The 16,628-nt window shown below is 41.5% G+C and overlaps 1 protein-coding gene across 3 annotated transcripts in view; it reads right to left on the reverse strand.

Moving 5' to 3' along the window:
- The window catches only part of LOC120533184 (gastrula zinc finger protein XlCGF57.1-like), a 73,045-nt gene that overhangs the window by 3,038 nt on the left and 53,379 nt on the right, over positions 1-16,628 (reverse strand). Inside the window, exon 2 of one of the 3 annotated variants that reach the window (XM_039759918.1) lies at positions 15,214-16,257. The exons of the other annotated variants lie outside the window; for them this stretch is intronic. Within the exon in view, the coding sequence (XP_039615852.1) occupies positions 15,214-15,580 (367 nt within the window). The 5' untranslated portion in view covers positions 15,581-16,257. The remainder of the gene's footprint in view (positions 1-15,213; positions 16,258-16,628) is intronic. 3 annotated transcript variants of the gene reach the window in all.

Below are 16,628 nucleotides of genomic sequence, written 5' to 3' on the forward strand. Positions count from 1 at the left end.
TGTTGAATAGCAGTAGGTAATCAGTGAATGGTGCAGGGTTATTAGGATCCATGAAAACTAAGCCAGAACTACAAACCGGATGCCAAAAAAGTTGGGACACCATACAAATCGTGAATAAAAACTGAATGCAATGATGTGGAGGTGCCAACTTCTAATATTTTATTCAGAATAGAACATAAATCGCGGAACAAAAGTTTAAACTGAGAAAATGTATCATTTTAAGGGAAAAATATGTTGATTCAGAATTTCATGGTGTCAACAAATCCCAAAAAAGTTGGGACAAGGCCATTTTCACCACTGTGTGGCATCTCCCCTTCTTCTTACAACACTCAACAGACGTCTGGGGACCGAGGAGACCAGTTTCTCAAGTTTAGAAATAGGAATGCTCTCCCATTCTTGTCTAATACAGGCCTCTAACTGTTCAATCGTCTTGGGCCTTCTTTGTCGCACCTTCCTCTTTATGATGCGCCAAATGTTCTCTATAGGTGAAAGATCTGGACTGCAGACTGGCCATTTCAGTACCGGATCCTTCTCCTACACAGCCATGATGTTGTGATTGATGCAGAATGTGGTCTGGCATTATCTTGTTGAAAAATGCAGGGTCTTCCCTGAAAGAGATGACGTCTGGATGGGAGCATATGTTGTTCTAGAACCTGAATATATTTTTCTGCATTGATGGTGCCTTTCCAGACATGTAAGCTGCCCATGCCACACGCACTCATGCAACCCCATACCATCAGAGATGCAGGCTTCTGAACTGGCGTTGATAACAACTTGGGTTGTCCTTGTCCTCTTTGGTCCGGATGACATGGCGTCCCAGATTTCCAAAAGAACTTGAATCGTGACTCGTCTGACCACAGAACAGTCTTCCATTTTGCCACACTCCATTTTAAATGATCCCTGGCCCAGTGACAACGCCTGAGCTTGTGGATCTTGCTTAGAAATGGCTTCTTCTTTGCACTGTAGAGTTTCAGCTGGCAACGGCGGATGGCACGGTGGATTGTGTTCACTGACAATGGTTTCTGGAAGTATTCCTGAGCCCATTCTGTGATTTCCTTTACAATAGCATTCCTGTTTGTGGTGCAGTGTCGTTTAAGGGCCGGAGATCACGGGCATCCAGTATGGTTTTACGGCCTTGACCCTGACGCACAAAGAATGTTCCAGATTCTCTGAATCTTCGGATGATGTTATGCACAGTTGATGATGATAGATGCAAAGTCTTTGCAATTTTCGCTGGGTAACACCTTTCTGATATTGCTCCACTATCTTTCTGCGCAACATTGTGGGAATTGGTGATCCTCTAGCCATCTTGGCTTCTGAGAGACACTGCCACTCTGAGAAGCTCTTTTTATACCCAATCATGTTGCCAATTGACCTAATTAGTGTTTATTGGTCTTCCAGCTCTTCGTTATGCTCAAATTTACTTTTCCTGCCTCTTATTGCTACTTGTCCCAACTTTTTGGGATTTGTTGACACTGTGAAATTTTGAATCAACATATTTTTCCTTTAAAATGATACATTTACTCGGATTAAACGTTTGATCTGTCATCTACGTTCTATTACAAATAAAATATTGATATTTGCCATCTCCACATCATTGCATTCAGTTTTTATTCACAATTTGTTTAGTGTCCCAACTTTTTTGGAATCCGGTTTGTAGCAGGGAAAATATTTTAATTGAAATAAAAATAAAAATGACAGTCAAAAAAAATGAATAAAATAGACAATAATGCCAAACTAAAGGAAAATGGAATTCGTGATACATTTTTCTGATTTTGTTATTCTCTTTAGTTCACACTTTTGACTGCTTGAGAAACACTGGCCTACTAAGAAAATCATATTTGACATCATGCACTCTTTCATTGTATGTTTTCAGAAAATTCAGCTAAGCCTTTTCTTATAAACCTGAAAAACTACTACACTAGAGTGAGGAAAGAAATTCAACTTTGGTAGAATTATGAATAAGTAATGTACAAGCTGTACTGTTTGAATGGTAAGGTGTGTGGTTACAGAATGTAAGAACATAAACAATGGCTAACTCACAGTTTATAATCGTGTCTCTGCTTGAAATTGCGCAGGTCTGTCCTGTTGCTGTCACAGGCTCATCTACTAAAAGCACATTCTGGTGATCCATGACAAGTGTATCAGGATGGTATTGGAATGAGTAGGATGGAGACGGTCCATGAGGATGTATAAAGTTCAGTCTCAACTCTTCAGTGCTGGGCATAGTTTCTTCAACACCTCCTAGCCATGTACTTTCACTTCCAGATGTTCAGGGACCAGCCACAGGTTCAGGATTGGGAGGGTCTAGCAGGTCACTACTGGAAGAGTCAGACTGACAGACCTGTTTGTTCTTAGTTGTGACTTTTGATCATCTCGCACAACAATTTCTGCAGATGCACTGATCTGATCTGATCCTATATTGCAGTCTCGGGTACATCTCTTAAAGCATGGGTTATCTTCTTGACATTTGAAGGGTCACAACATGTCTTATTGAGTCTAAACAATTTCTCTACTGAAAACATTGTAAAAATGTATGCTGCTGCTGCAGCAAAGGCAATGCTTTTATATCCACCAGGTAACTGACAGCATCTGCCATTGATTGATTACACCTGCTAAAGCACACCTCACTCCCCTCTGAGTGATGCAGGGCAGAGCATTGGCATTTATTAGCCACACTGGAATGGGCCCTTTTTCACAGTTTTAAAGTTTGGGACCCCTTGCTTAAAATATCCGTTACTGTGAATAGTTAAGCGTGCAGAAGATGAACTGATCACTGATCAACAAAAGGCAGAAAGTTAAAGATGACACATTTTTTTTTTTTAGCATTTTATGCAAGATTAGTGAATTGTTTTTGTTTTGTACAATTGTGCAGTGAAAAAAGGAAAGAAGCACTACGCACAAGTTTTGCAACCCCAAGATATCGGAGGTCTCAGATAACCTTTCCCAAGGTGGTCTCAGACCTCAAATAACTTGTTAGGACTATGGGCTGTTCACAGTCATCATTCGGAAACTCCGGGTGATGCAAAGCTGTATAAATTCTCTGAGTCCTCAAACCTCGTCAGAACAATCAGCAGCCATGGGATCCTCTAAACAGCTGCCTAACACTCTGAAATATAAAAGAATTGATGCTCACAAAGAAGGAGAAGGCTACAAGAAGACAGCAAAGTGTTTTCAGGTAGCTGTTCCCTCAGTTCTTAACATTATTAAGAAACGTCAGTTAACAGTAACGGTGGAGTCAACTGGCTGGTGTCCTCACAGACATCTTCAACACATCTCTGAGCCAGTCGTCAGTCCCAACATGCTTCAAGTCGACCACCATCATACCAGTGCCAAAGAAGTCATCAGTGACATGCCTGAATGACTACCGACCAGTTGCACTCACTCCAATCATAATGAAGTGCTTCGAAAGGTTAGTCATGTCACACATAAAGACTAATCTCCCTGCCTCCCTTGACCCTCTTCAGTTTGCATACCGCTCAAACAGGTCAACTGAGGATGCCTTATGCTCTGCCCTTCACATCTCCCTGACACATCTGGATAAAAAAGACACATATGTCAGGATGCTATTCATAGACTTTAGCTCTGCCTTCAACACAATCATCCCTCCAAAGCTGGTTGTAAAACTGAGCAGGTTGGGCCTGAACACCACCCTCTGCAATTGGATCCTGGACTTCTTGACAGAGAGGCCCCAGTCAGTTAGGATGGGCCACAATACTTCCAGCATCATTACACAGAGCACTGGAGCACCGCAAGGCTGTGTGCTTAGTCCACTGCTGATCACCCTGCTGACTCACAACTGCACAGCCACGCACAACACCAATCACATCATCAAGTTTGCGGATGATACGATGGTACTGGGACTGATAAGCAGGGATGATGAAAAAGCATACAGAGATGAGGTAAAATGGCTGTCCGCATGGTCTGAAGACAACAATCTATCTCTCAATGTCGACAAGACAAAAGAGATAATCGTGGACTTCAGGAAATCACGTCCTGCCCACATACCGCTCGGCATCAACCATTTAGATGTGGAGATTGTTAGGAGTACCAAGTTCCTCGGTGTGCACTTAACTGAGGAACTTACGTGGACACATAACACCTCATCATTAATCAAGAAAGCCCAGCAGAGACTACACTTCCTGAGGCGGCTGAAGCAAGCACGTCTTCCCCCTTCCATCCATGTTCTACTGAGGTACCATTGAGAGTGTTCTGAACAGCTGCACCACTGTCTGGTATGGCAACTGCAACATATCTGACCGCAAGCGCCTGCAAAGGATAGTGAAGACAGCAGAGAACATTATTGTTAATATGTCCCTTCACTACAGGACATATTTTATAAACGCAGTGTCTGCAAGGCCTGCAGCATTGTGCAGGACCCCTTACACCCCTCACATGGACTTTTCACACTTCTGCCATCCAAGAGAAGATACTGCAGCATCAAAGCCAAATCTGCCAGGCTGCAGGAGAGTTTTTACCCCCAAGCTGTTAGACTCCTTAACACCAGGCTGCCCCCTGGGACCTTCCACACAGCCTCAACCACCTTTAAAAACAGAACTTTTATACATGAAAACCACTGTCCTGCAAAGATGAGTGTGCATGTAGAAAAGAACTGAAAATCTCATACTGACCTCCAAGGATTTTGACACTCTTGATATCCTTCTGCTGTGAAACATTCGAACCTGTCATTGTTTACACACGTCTTAAACAACTATTATTATACACTGATAATTTCTGTATTATCTATATATATTATTTATTATTCATTTATTTATTATATTACATATCTTACACATCAATATTGCTGCTACTTCTTTGTCCTATCTTTGCACAATGTCTTGTCTGTGCTTTAATTTTTAATTTTTATTCTATTTTTAATTTACTATTTGCACATCAAGTTGTTACACTGTGGACCCTGAGCTTCGCAATTTCGTCTATCTGTATACTTGTATATGGTTGAGATGACAATAAAGTTCAATTTGAGACTTTGGAGGTCAGTTGAGGTCTGGAAGAACAAGAGAAGTTTCTGAAAGAACTGCTAATTGGATTGTTAGAAAGACAAATAAAACCTCCCATTTGACTGCAGAAGACCTTCAGGAAGATTTATCAGACTCTGGAGTGATGGTCTACTGTCCTACTGTGCAGCAACACCTGAACAAATAGGACCTTTATGGTGGAGTTTGCAGAAGAAAACATTTCCTGTGTCCTCGCTGCAAAATTCAGTACCTAAAGTTTGCAAACAAACATCTAAACAAGCCTGATGAATTTTGGAAACAAGGCCTGCGGACTGATGAAGTCAAACCAGAACTTTTTAGCCACAATGTGCAAAGGTGAGTTTGGAGAAAAAAAGGGGGGCAAATTTCAGCAAAAGGACATGTCTTTGACTATTAACCACGGCAGTGGATTGATCAGGCTTTTGGCTTGTGTTGCAGCCAGTGGCACAGGGAACAGGTCATTGGTAGAATAAAGAATGGAGTAAAATAAATAATGGCAAATTCTGGGAGCAAACATCACACCATCTGTAAAACGTTAAAGGGTCCTACAACAAGATAATGATCCAAAATACCCTTCAAAATCTACAATGGAATACCTCAAAAGGCACAAGCGAACGGTTTTGCCATTACCCTCAGTCCACCAACCTAAACATCATTGAAAATCTGTGGAGAGATCTCAAAAGAGCAGTGCATGCAAGATGGCCCAATGATCTTGCAGAATTACAAGACTTTTGCAAGGAAGAATGGGAGAAAATACCCCAAGTAAGAAATGAAAGACACTTAGCTGACTGCAAAACATGTTTACAAGCTGTGATACTTGCCAAAGGGGGTCTTACTAAGTACTGACTGTGTTGGGGGCCCAAACTTCTGCTTCAGGCCCTTTTCATCTTTTTGGTATTTTTTACCTATGAATGTTGGAAATGAAAATGTAAACTTGCTTAAAGTATTAAAGAAATGTGTTCTCCTTATGTCTTTTGGTGATCATTTCATCTTCTGCTCACTTAACTATTCACAGTAGCAGATATTTTAAGCAAGGGGCAAAACTTGTGCATGCCACTGTAAATTTATATGAAAAAAAAATCTTCAAAGGCAAAATCTGACATTCAATTGTAAAAATGACAATCCTAAATATTAACATACTTATTTCAGCATTGCGCTACTCCTGTCATGCTATGCTGCAATACTTCAGTATTCTGCTTGTGGTTTGCACATCACCTCCATGATAAAGGTTTTTAGTATTTTTATTTGTTAGTTTGTATCATCATTTATAAAACAGACAGCATTTTTTTACTGCAGTGCTCTGCTTTTTCGGTTAACAGGCTTAATAACATCAGCTTTTAAACATTTCTCCAGCACTCTAAAAGGATTGTTTTGCTCCTGATCCTGTTCCATTTCACACCTGAACCTGAGATCCCTAATTTTCTGTTGTTTCAAATGAAATCTATTAAGCATTCATTATACCAAAGAAAAGCTGGGTTCCTTTCTCATTAAACATAACTGAAAATATTTTCCAGACTACTTACTTTCGTTTTATTATTATTAGAACAACTTTAAAATCATCATTTTAAAGAGCCTTTTCAGTGTCAGGAAAAAAATACTTAGCTAACTAAATTAAGGTGTGTGTCTTGGATGCTATTGACTTGACACAGGATTCCCAAAACAAAATCATAATGAAAAAATTATTAAGGTTACATCTGTTATATTTTTGCTGAACCTATAAAAGGAAATAAAACAGTCCCTTTTAGTTTAATCCTGCATGTTATTTTTTGACCACTTAAGCTCCAAGCACAGTGCTAATCCAGCACTTTGCTCGACAAACTTATGAAACTGTGCTGCTCTGCACACAAGCTGCTTTTTTTTTTTTTTTAAGACTGTAACATATTCTTCTTGTGACTTCTTTTAAAATTTTGCTGTGTAGTATTTGTTCTGCTTTGTAGCAAATTTTTATGTTGCTGTTAACTAAAAAGCGTTCTCCAAATAAAACAAGGAGAAAATACTTAAAGATCATTACAATGCAGAATTTGGTACATTCAGTCACTCAGTTTGTGAAACATAAAGAGACTCACTATGCCTCAACATATAAAAAAAAAATACAGATAGGCACTGACATGTCTTTAGCATCCAGACTATAAAGACACACTGCAAAGTGAAGACGCTGCAGCAGAGTTCAGGGTGCAGAGGACTAAAGTAACAAGTGTGTTTAGCCTGTTTAATTAATCATGAGATTTTCTGAATGGTGTTCACATATATATTATAGCTCCACTTTGGTCTTTCATCGTGTCACTTTCCATGCTCAGGAAATCTCATTTGTGTGAAGAGTGGTGTTTCCCAAGTGATGTCTGCATTAGTGAACAAGTCATTAAGTGCTGCATACTCTGCAGATGCACCTCAAGCAATACAACAAAAATAATAACAATGGTGCATACAAATTCAAGGTAAATAAAAAAGATATGTAGTAGAGCATTAAATGTTTATCCTATGTAGTTTTTTTTTTTTAATATTAATGTTCAAACCCTAATTTTTGTTTAATATGACAGCTGCACTTTACGCGGAACAGACAACAAACAGAGACAGAAGAAAGCTCTTTTGCCTCTGGCTACTGGTGATGCGTCACAGTGCGTAACCTCTAATGTCTTTGCAAAGAAAAAGTCACAAATAAAAGTGGTCTTGCACTTTCTCTTTTCATTTACAATATCTCCTTAAGTACTCCAGTTTACTTCCAGCCTCTTTTTCTCTCTCAATTCCTACACTTCCTCCCACTATTTGTCCTTCCAGTAAGCCAAATTTTTTTGAAGTTACTTAGCTGTCATGGTGAACAGCTGATCCTCTTATGGGAACATAAAAGATTTGTGAGCAGTTTCTCTAGACTTGTATAACAGGAACAATGGCAACCTTCAGATACAAAATGCTTCTTTTGCATTTGGGCGCATTACAGCTTTTACAATGTTATAGGGAAGAAATAATTTACCACTACCAGGTATGGATGAAAAATAAAAGAAAATTAGACATTGGGATAACAACAAGGTCCTTTAAAAACAGTCACCTGCTTTGGAAACAAATAGTGGCTCTCAAAGAACTCTTCAAGACTGGCACCAGGTGCAAGAGATGGCCGGCAGCTCAACCAGGTTGGGACACCCCTGCGATGGAAGGACGGGGGAAGGCAGCTTTTGTAGGAAACTGCCTCCCCCAAAACGTTAGATGGCAGCTCCCCTGGACTGCAGAGGTGCACTATGGGACATGTGGTGTAATACCACAACCCTGCTGGGTACCGTGGGTGCTACCAGGGGATGCTGCAAGAGGAACAGAGGAGTTGTGTTTTATCCATAGCCTGGAAGTACTCCAAAGTGACGAGGAACGAAGCTCCGAAGTACTTCCGGGCTGAAGAAAACTCAAGTCCTCCATCCGACTCGGAAGTGCTGGCAAGTCACATGGAAGCAAGAACAGAAGCACATCTGGGTTAAGGACTATTTCAAGGACTGCTGAAGACCCAGCAAGCAAGCCAGAGTTGGGAGGTGTAGGACAGAGCTTGCTGGGAGGCGTGGAGGAGAGAATTGTATTTATTATTAAGAATTGCTTGTTTATTTGCCTGTTTATTGTGGCTGGGGTGCTTGAAGGCGCTATTAATAAGAAGAAAAGAATTAAAATACTTCTTTGTTCTTTTACCTGGTGTCCTGTGTGTCTGTATGTTGGAGTTAAAGGGGTAACTGCAAACCTTAATGTCCACACAGGATACTGGCTCATTCCTTATAATGAGAGGATGAAAGAGAAAACTCTACTGAAGGCCTTAATACAGTGTTCGATTGTGAGTGCTCAAAATTGTCCCAAGAACTGGAACTTGGGACATCCAGATGATGCTGTACCAGTATGGAGAGAGACAGTCCAGTTTCTTCGTGAATATGATGGCTACCAGTTAGACATTATGGGCATCAGTGGGATTAGGTAACATAAACCATCATGCTATATGGAAATGGCAATAGCCTCTACTTCTGACATAAAGATTAACACACAAACTTTTGGTGATATGCCAAGAAGTGGTGTATGTGTATGTTAGTTGGGTGAAAGTCAGTGAACAAATGAATTAAGGCCATTTAATGCAGTGTACAGCTTAACTTTCAGAAGCTGTCTTATTATTTTGGCTTTCTGTAGTGCTTTATGCCTTGATGTTTTTAAACAGAAAGCTGATAAGCACATTCCCCAAGTGGTGGCCTTCCTCTTTTTGAGTGTGTGTGTTTTGGAGTTCACTGTTGATTTCTGGAAATGGCGTCTTCAATTAAATGTACTTTAAAAGGTTAGTGGGGAAGGCCAAATCCAAGCCCTGTTACACCCCTGTGAACGCTGGCCTGGACACAGACAGACGGACATCATAATTTCACCACACACCGTTTATTTACACTATTATTTACAAAGTCTACCGTGCACTCACAACCCCAGTGCCTCCAGCACCGATCCCCCAAAGTCCAGGCCACACAGTCTCTGTGCCTTTCTCTCCTGGCCGCCTCCAGTCCTCTTCCACCCGACTTCTGCCAATGACTGGAGTGAGGCGGCCCCTTATATACAGCTCCCGGATGAGCACCAGGTGTTCCCGGCATTCCTCCCTTGGTCATGCCCCAGCGTGACGGAAGTGCCGGCTGTCCTCCTGGCAGCTCTCCAGGTGTCTCCCAAAGTCTTCCCCCCAGCACTTCCTGGTGTGGCGGAAGTACTGGGCTCTCGGGATATTTAGGCAGTGGGGCGCCGCCTGGCAGTGGCCACGGGCCGCTTCCATGCCCCTTACCCGAGGCCACCAACATAACCAGGGCGGACACCCCCTCATGGTCTGGCGGAGGTACAGGCCCTCCTCCGGTCCTCCTGGGCATCCCGGCCGGGCTCCTGCCTCAGCCGGATGAGGCAGATGATGGTCTGGAAGTGGGGCGCCGCCTGGCGGTGACCACAGGCCCCTACAGGGCTGGGCTTCCATGCCCTCTACCCAAGGCCACCAGCGTAACCAGGACGGACGCCCCCTCATGGTCTGGAGGAGGTACAAGCCCTCCTCTGGTCCTCCTGGGCGTCCCGGCCGGGGTGCCACACCCCATATTCAAACAACCTCAACTAGCAACCATGGTACACACTTAACAATACTGATAATCAAACACTAATAATAACATATAAAACTCTAGAGCAAGGGTGGGCAAACCTTTTGGCTCAGGGGTCACATTGACTTTTAAAATTTGACAGACGGGCCGGGTCAGCACTAGATGCATACATATCAAACATAAACATAAAAAAGGCATTACAGTGTTAATATTTACATTCACTTTTAGTGGGAATAGTGTTGTTGATCACCCTTTTTTGCCAGTGCATCGAACCCTGGTGATAGTTTTGTTGTGGCAATTCTCAGAACAGATCTGTGGTGTTCATCATGCAACTGGGATCTGTGGGGTGCTTTCTTGGTGTTCATCACACTAAAAGTCTGTTCACACACATACGTAGAGCCACACACCACCAGCATCCTCTGTGTCATCTTCTGGATGTTTGGAAATTTGGCTGTGCTTAATGAAGCATAAAACTCATCCAGTTTAAGTGAGTTGAACTTCTCCTTTAAGATGGAGTCACATTGGAGATCAATAAGTTCCAACTGCAACTCCCATGGCGCCGTTTCAGGGTCCTGTGTGAAGGGACATGACACCAGCTGAAGTGACTTGTAAATTTTTCAAAAATCAGAGAACCGATGGCAGAATTCTCCATGCATGCAGTGATTTCCTGTATTTTTTCACAAGTCGAGTGGGCCACTTTCAGCGCAGCCAGTGTGGGGAAATGAACGAATGAGTTGTTTGACATTTGCTTTGAGAATAAAGCTAGCTTGGTTTTGAAGGCTCTGACGTTTGTGTACATTTCATGCACAAACTGGTCTTTCCCTTGTAGCTTCACGTTCATCTCATTCATGTGTGTCAGTATGTCCACAGCAAAAGCTAAGGCACAAAGCCAATCTGTGTCACTCAGCTCAGGAAAATAGTCAGCTTTCTCAAGTAGCTCCAAAAATGAGAATCTCCTGTTTGAGCTCCCACACTAGTCGGCATACTTTCCCCAAAATTAACCAGCAGACATTGGAGTGGTAAAGCAAGTCCTGGGGCCACATGCGTAACACCATGCGTAGAATTCACACTATAACATGACGTAAGCACAAAAGCCGAAATGTGCTCACGCACAGAAAAATCTAGATGCAGGAATCTGTGCGTACTCCAACTTCCACGTTCTTCCACTCCATAAATCCCAGTCAGCATGAAAAGTAACGCTCGTGCATGCGCCTTCTGTCCCGCCCCCAACTCCTCCCAGAATTACGCCTCTATGAATATGCAAATCAATATAAATTGCCCTTAAGCTCAGCCTTCTGTGAAAAGACAATGGAAAAAGCAAGAGGGGAAAAATGGAAGAATTTCAGCAAATACCAAGTGGAGGCAAAGGAAAAATGTACTATTTGTTGTTTTAAACAGTGGTATAAACAACAAAAGGAAGCTGATTGCCTGACATAGTCGCACAGTGTCCAAAATAAAAAAAGTTGTCACATATCAAAGTTGCCCTGAAAAGCTGAGTTGTAGTCCACTGTCTGAGTGTCATATGAAAGCTTATTAAGGTACAGAGAAAAAAAAAAAAGGCACACAGTAGGAAAAAAGCACGAAATGTCAACTTCAATCTCGAAATTTCCACTTTAATTACGTAGTTTATTTTGTCATTAAAGCAGAACATCATAAACTTCATCTTAAAATCATTTAATTAACCAGTTTCTCAAATCACATCGTAATTAAAGTAGCATGTTAAATGCTTTGTTTTGTATTTGATCTTTTGCTCTGTGTGTGTGAATCACTACGTGCTTCGCTTTCTCTTTCTCCGACAGGACACAGAATCCATTACATTTGTGATATTACAGCTCTCTGAATAATTAAAATACTGAGATGTATACGTGATATCTTTTTCATGATGATAGGAGTTAAAGCATGTTATTAAACAGGGGAACACGGTGCGTGATTGTGCGCGACCTTATAAATGAAATTATTGTAGCAGTACTGTCTCTTTCAAACGTGCTAATCTCCAATTCCTGTCCTTACTTTTCTTTCTCCAAATACCCAATCGCCACACAATCAGCTCTGTAATAGACGTTAAGCCACAACGACGATTCTTCAAAACTTTTAAGGAACATTGAAATATCATTGTAGTACAAGTTTAATTATTCTATCCATCTATCCTTCCTGTGTTGCGTCAGCCCCAGAAAGAATACAGCACAAGGTAGGATCAATCCGTAAACTAGCTAGCGCTGCAGCACCGTGTCCTCACATGTTTAATTATTAACAATACAGATTACTTAAATGAAGTTAATTTTTATCTATAAAATATAATCAACATATTTTGCTGCATTTCATCTTAAAAATGATATCGTCATCATATGTAAATACGCGCTTTATAAAGTGGCTCAGGTTGTGCGATATTATAACTGTAGTGCAAGTTTACAGTGGGGTGATTGTACTTATAAGTCCAAACAGTTCTACAAGGAGCAATTGATGGACTGTTTGCCTGTTTCTGAACTGCGAGGTCCGTACAGGAAAGGCTTTGAAACGTTTTGCCGTGGCTGAGGCTGGGTGGGCTTGATGCTGTATACCGATAATTCTCTTTCCGATCAGCTGCTGCTGTGATTCACACTCAGATACAGTGATATAAATACTCCGAGTGGTGCAGTGTGAGTAATATGGAAAAAGATGATCCGCTGTGGCAACTCCTAACGGGAGCAGCTGAAAGAAGAAAAAAAAAAAAAGGTGCAGTGAGAGTAACAACGTTAAAGCATTTATGGTATTTGGAATACTATGGCTGTTCCCTGGACCATTATATTGTTACAAGTTAATTACAATCAGACGCATTACACTAATAAACAATATGCGATTAGTTTCAGTGTATTTATAAAACCACGGCAGGAATGTGGCTCTAAGAAATAAAGATAAACCACACAGGAACAGTAGCACTGCTTTGACGCCGAGTGCCACCAGTCTGCAAAACCGAGTGGAGAACTTGCGTACGACAAGTATGAGGTACCGTGGAAAAGTGTGTGGCTTTACGCCAAGTAGGTTTTATACATCGCAATTTGAACGTGGAAAAGTTCTTACGCAACATTTCTGTGCGTATGCACCATTTATGCATGAGGCCCCTGGAGATCAGCGTCAATTTCTTAAAGAAACTTAACAACTGAAGATGCTTAAGTCCCCTTGCTCGAATAAAGTTAACGAGTTTTACGACTGACTTCACTACGTAGTCAAGCTGCAATATGGATTTACAAAGTGCTTCCTGGTGGATTAGGCAGTGTAAGAAAATTACCTCCGGCTCAGGGATGTCCTCCTTCACCCTCTCCTGGATTATTTTGAGCAACCCAACGTTTTTTCCAGTCAGATTTGGTGATCCATCTGTGGTAATGTTGGCGAGCGTACTCTAAGGTAGCTTGTGCCTATTGATGACCCCCGACACGCTGTCATACAAGTCCTCTCCCCGCGTTTTCCCCATTTAGGTATTCCATGGCCAAAAACTCCTCCGTTATCTCAAAATTGTCATTAATCCCCCTGATGAAAATTAAAAGCTGAGTGGTGTACTTTATGTCATTACTTTCGTCCAGTGCCAAGGAATATAATGTAAAAGTTTAACTTGCTATCTAAGTCTTCGTCAATTGGCTCAACACGGCGAGACACTGTCCTGCGTGATAAGCTAATTTTTTCAAATTTGTTCTTGCTCTCAGGACACAAGATACCTGCTGTCTCTACTATGCACTCTTTGAGAAGCTCCCCTTCAGAGAAAGGCTTGCTGTTCTTTGCTAATTTGAATGCCAGCACATAACTTGCCTTCGTGCTTGATTCTTGGATGGCAGTTTGTCGGATAAAGGTGTTTTGCCGAGCCTGCAAACTAGCTGCCAACCAATGAGCGGTAGCTGTCCATTCTTGTGTTGACTGGTTGTTAGCGTAATTAGCATGCCTGGTGGAAAAGTGACGGCTGATGTTGTATTCCTTTGAAACCGCAATGGTTTCTTGGCAAATAAGACATACTTTTTCACTGAAGTCTGGTCAAAGGCTGTATTTAGTTGTCCATTCCTTATTAAACACTCACACTTTTCTTTGGTCCACTCATTGTTGCAGATGGATTCAGAGCAGTAGCAGAGTAGTAACAGAGAGTAACCTGGGCTCTTCAAAATCAAGTCAATGTATCACTGCACCTAATGCGCCACCTGGTGGAATGCCAGGCATTACAGGACAAGGTCAAATGAATGCAGTCATAATTATGATATGATTTGATTTGGGCAATTCTGTACCAGTCTTTGGCGGGCCGGATTAAAAAGACCAAAGGGTCGGATGTAGCCTGTGGGCCATAGTTTGCCCACCCCTGCCCTAGAGTAACAGCTGTTTTGCTACATTTTAAAATCGAGAATAACAGACTAATCAGGGAACTAATAACTGTTCTGTGACAGGAGGTGGCATGAAATGGTGGATGAAGCAGTTCCTCAAAGCAAGAAAAACTCAGAAATCAGCTGTCCGTGTCCAAGGTATAGCATAAGGAAGAGGGCCATGATCCCTGGAAAACTGAACCAACGAGCCACAGAAATGCATCGGGCTCTAATTAAGAAATTGCTTGAAGTGAAAATCTGCAGCCACTGTGGACCTCCAGGACTGTAACTGAGGACCTCTGATCTACAATGTAAATTAAATTTGTCTTTGATGAATGAAAGCGCTAACAGGGCATACAGTTACATACCAAGTTTCATTATTAGCAAGGATTGAGTTCTAATTAGAAAAACTGTAGCCATTACAGGCCTCTAGGACCGTAATTGAAGACCCCCTGGTTTAAACCCACCAGTCACAGAAGCATATATCACTCAATTGGAGGAATATAGGTAACATCAGGTAAGATATTTTGATGCACATAAACTATCTGCAGCAACAATCTCTTTCATGTACTCTGATCATTTACACTCAGACTGCATTATTTTGTGTAATGATATTGAACTATGACTACTGAATTTCACATTTTTCAGAAATCAAAATTGAATTATGCTGGGTAAGTCACTTTGTCAAACTTAGAATGTAACTCTGCTATTAAGTGTCTGTGACACTCATAAATTGAGCCATGACAGCATATCTACTTTTTGCAAAGGTTGTGTGCTGCAAGGAGAAAAAACTTAAAATTTTTTTTTTTTTAATACAATTATTTTAGTTCTTACCTTTTCCAGAATACATTGAACACGATGCTTTCTCATACCCATTCACGTCATGTTCTAAAGGCTCGGTCTTCACCTGGACAGTCTCACTCTGGCAGCAGTGAGGCCTGCTATTTGTAAGGCCTATCCCTGTTTCCTCCTCAGCTGAGCATGCATACTGAGAGGCAGACTCGAGGTCTTCTGTCTTGATGCAGTTTTCTATCTTGTGTTTTTCCAAATCAGCGACATAAGCTGTTGGCTCTTCCTTCATGACTGGTTTTCCCCGTTTATAATCCTCACCTTCCTCATTGCTATAAACATTCAACTGATTTTGCAAAGATTCCCATTCACAGTCTTCTTTTTTAACATTCATCTTTCTTTTGTTATTCATGGTATAGGTGAAAGGGGGATTCCTATACAGTGTGAGATTGAACCCACTCTTATTTGATTATTCCAGCAGTACTTCCACTTTAATGTTGCAGTCTCTTTGACAGATTGCCTTCTCTCAACAACCTACCATGACTCCCATACAGAGCGGGGATGTGACCCAAAGTAAAGAGTATGTGGGTTTTTACTGAGAATGGCTAACACTTCCAGTTATCAGAAACACATGGCTAGAGATGAATGACAAGGCCCTTTTAAAGTTAGGGTCACAAGTGCCTGCAGCTTCTCACATCATCTACAGTGGGCTTGTCAATCTTCTCCATATAAAACAGACCAGCTAATCACATTCAAACCCACTTGTTTTCTTCACCCTGGTTGGCCAAAAAATTTGGTTATTAGCTCTCAGTTAAACTGCTTACTTGACTAATGCTGTCCTTTCCCTTGTTCTTTCTGTGTGCTGCCAAACCTAAAACTAAAAGTCCACACCACAGCACACAGTCAAAATAACTGCCGAGCAGCACAACCCATCGTAAAACAAACTCTGCCGTGGTAATTCTGGTCAAAGTAGCACCTCACCCGTCTCTTCTGTGCTCACTTGTTCATGTTTATATTCCATTTCTGGAGGCTCCTGGACGGCAGCACACTTCTTCATTTATTAAATGTTTTGACAGATTCCTTTTTTCTCTGTAGACAAAACAGAGTAGAATAAATTCAAGACTGCAGCAAAAAGCACATAACACTTTTGAGTCAGCTTCTTCCACCTTTCCCAGTAGCTTAGGCCAACTGCTTTTAAATCAATATGTTTCTGTCGGGACTTTCTCCAAAGGTTTTATGTGCTTTTTACAATATAGAAACTGAAACTGTACAAGTTATTCCAGGCATCTGTAAGGAAGGGTAAGCATAGTCATGTACTTGTACTCCACATAGCATGGACCACACAAAATGCAACATCCCATTCCAACCTTTTGGAACACTATAGGATAAAAGTGAGCATCGCCTGTTTGTACTAGGCTTTAAGTAGCACACCCGGCCTGTTAAGGCAGAAGACACAGCAG

This window comes from Polypterus senegalus, chromosome 8 (genome assembly GCF_016835505.1).
Source record: "Polypterus senegalus isolate Bchr_013 chromosome 8, ASM1683550v1, whole genome shotgun sequence".
NCBI classification, from domain to species: Eukaryota; Metazoa; Chordata; class Cladistia; order Polypteriformes; family Polypteridae; genus Polypterus; species Polypterus senegalus.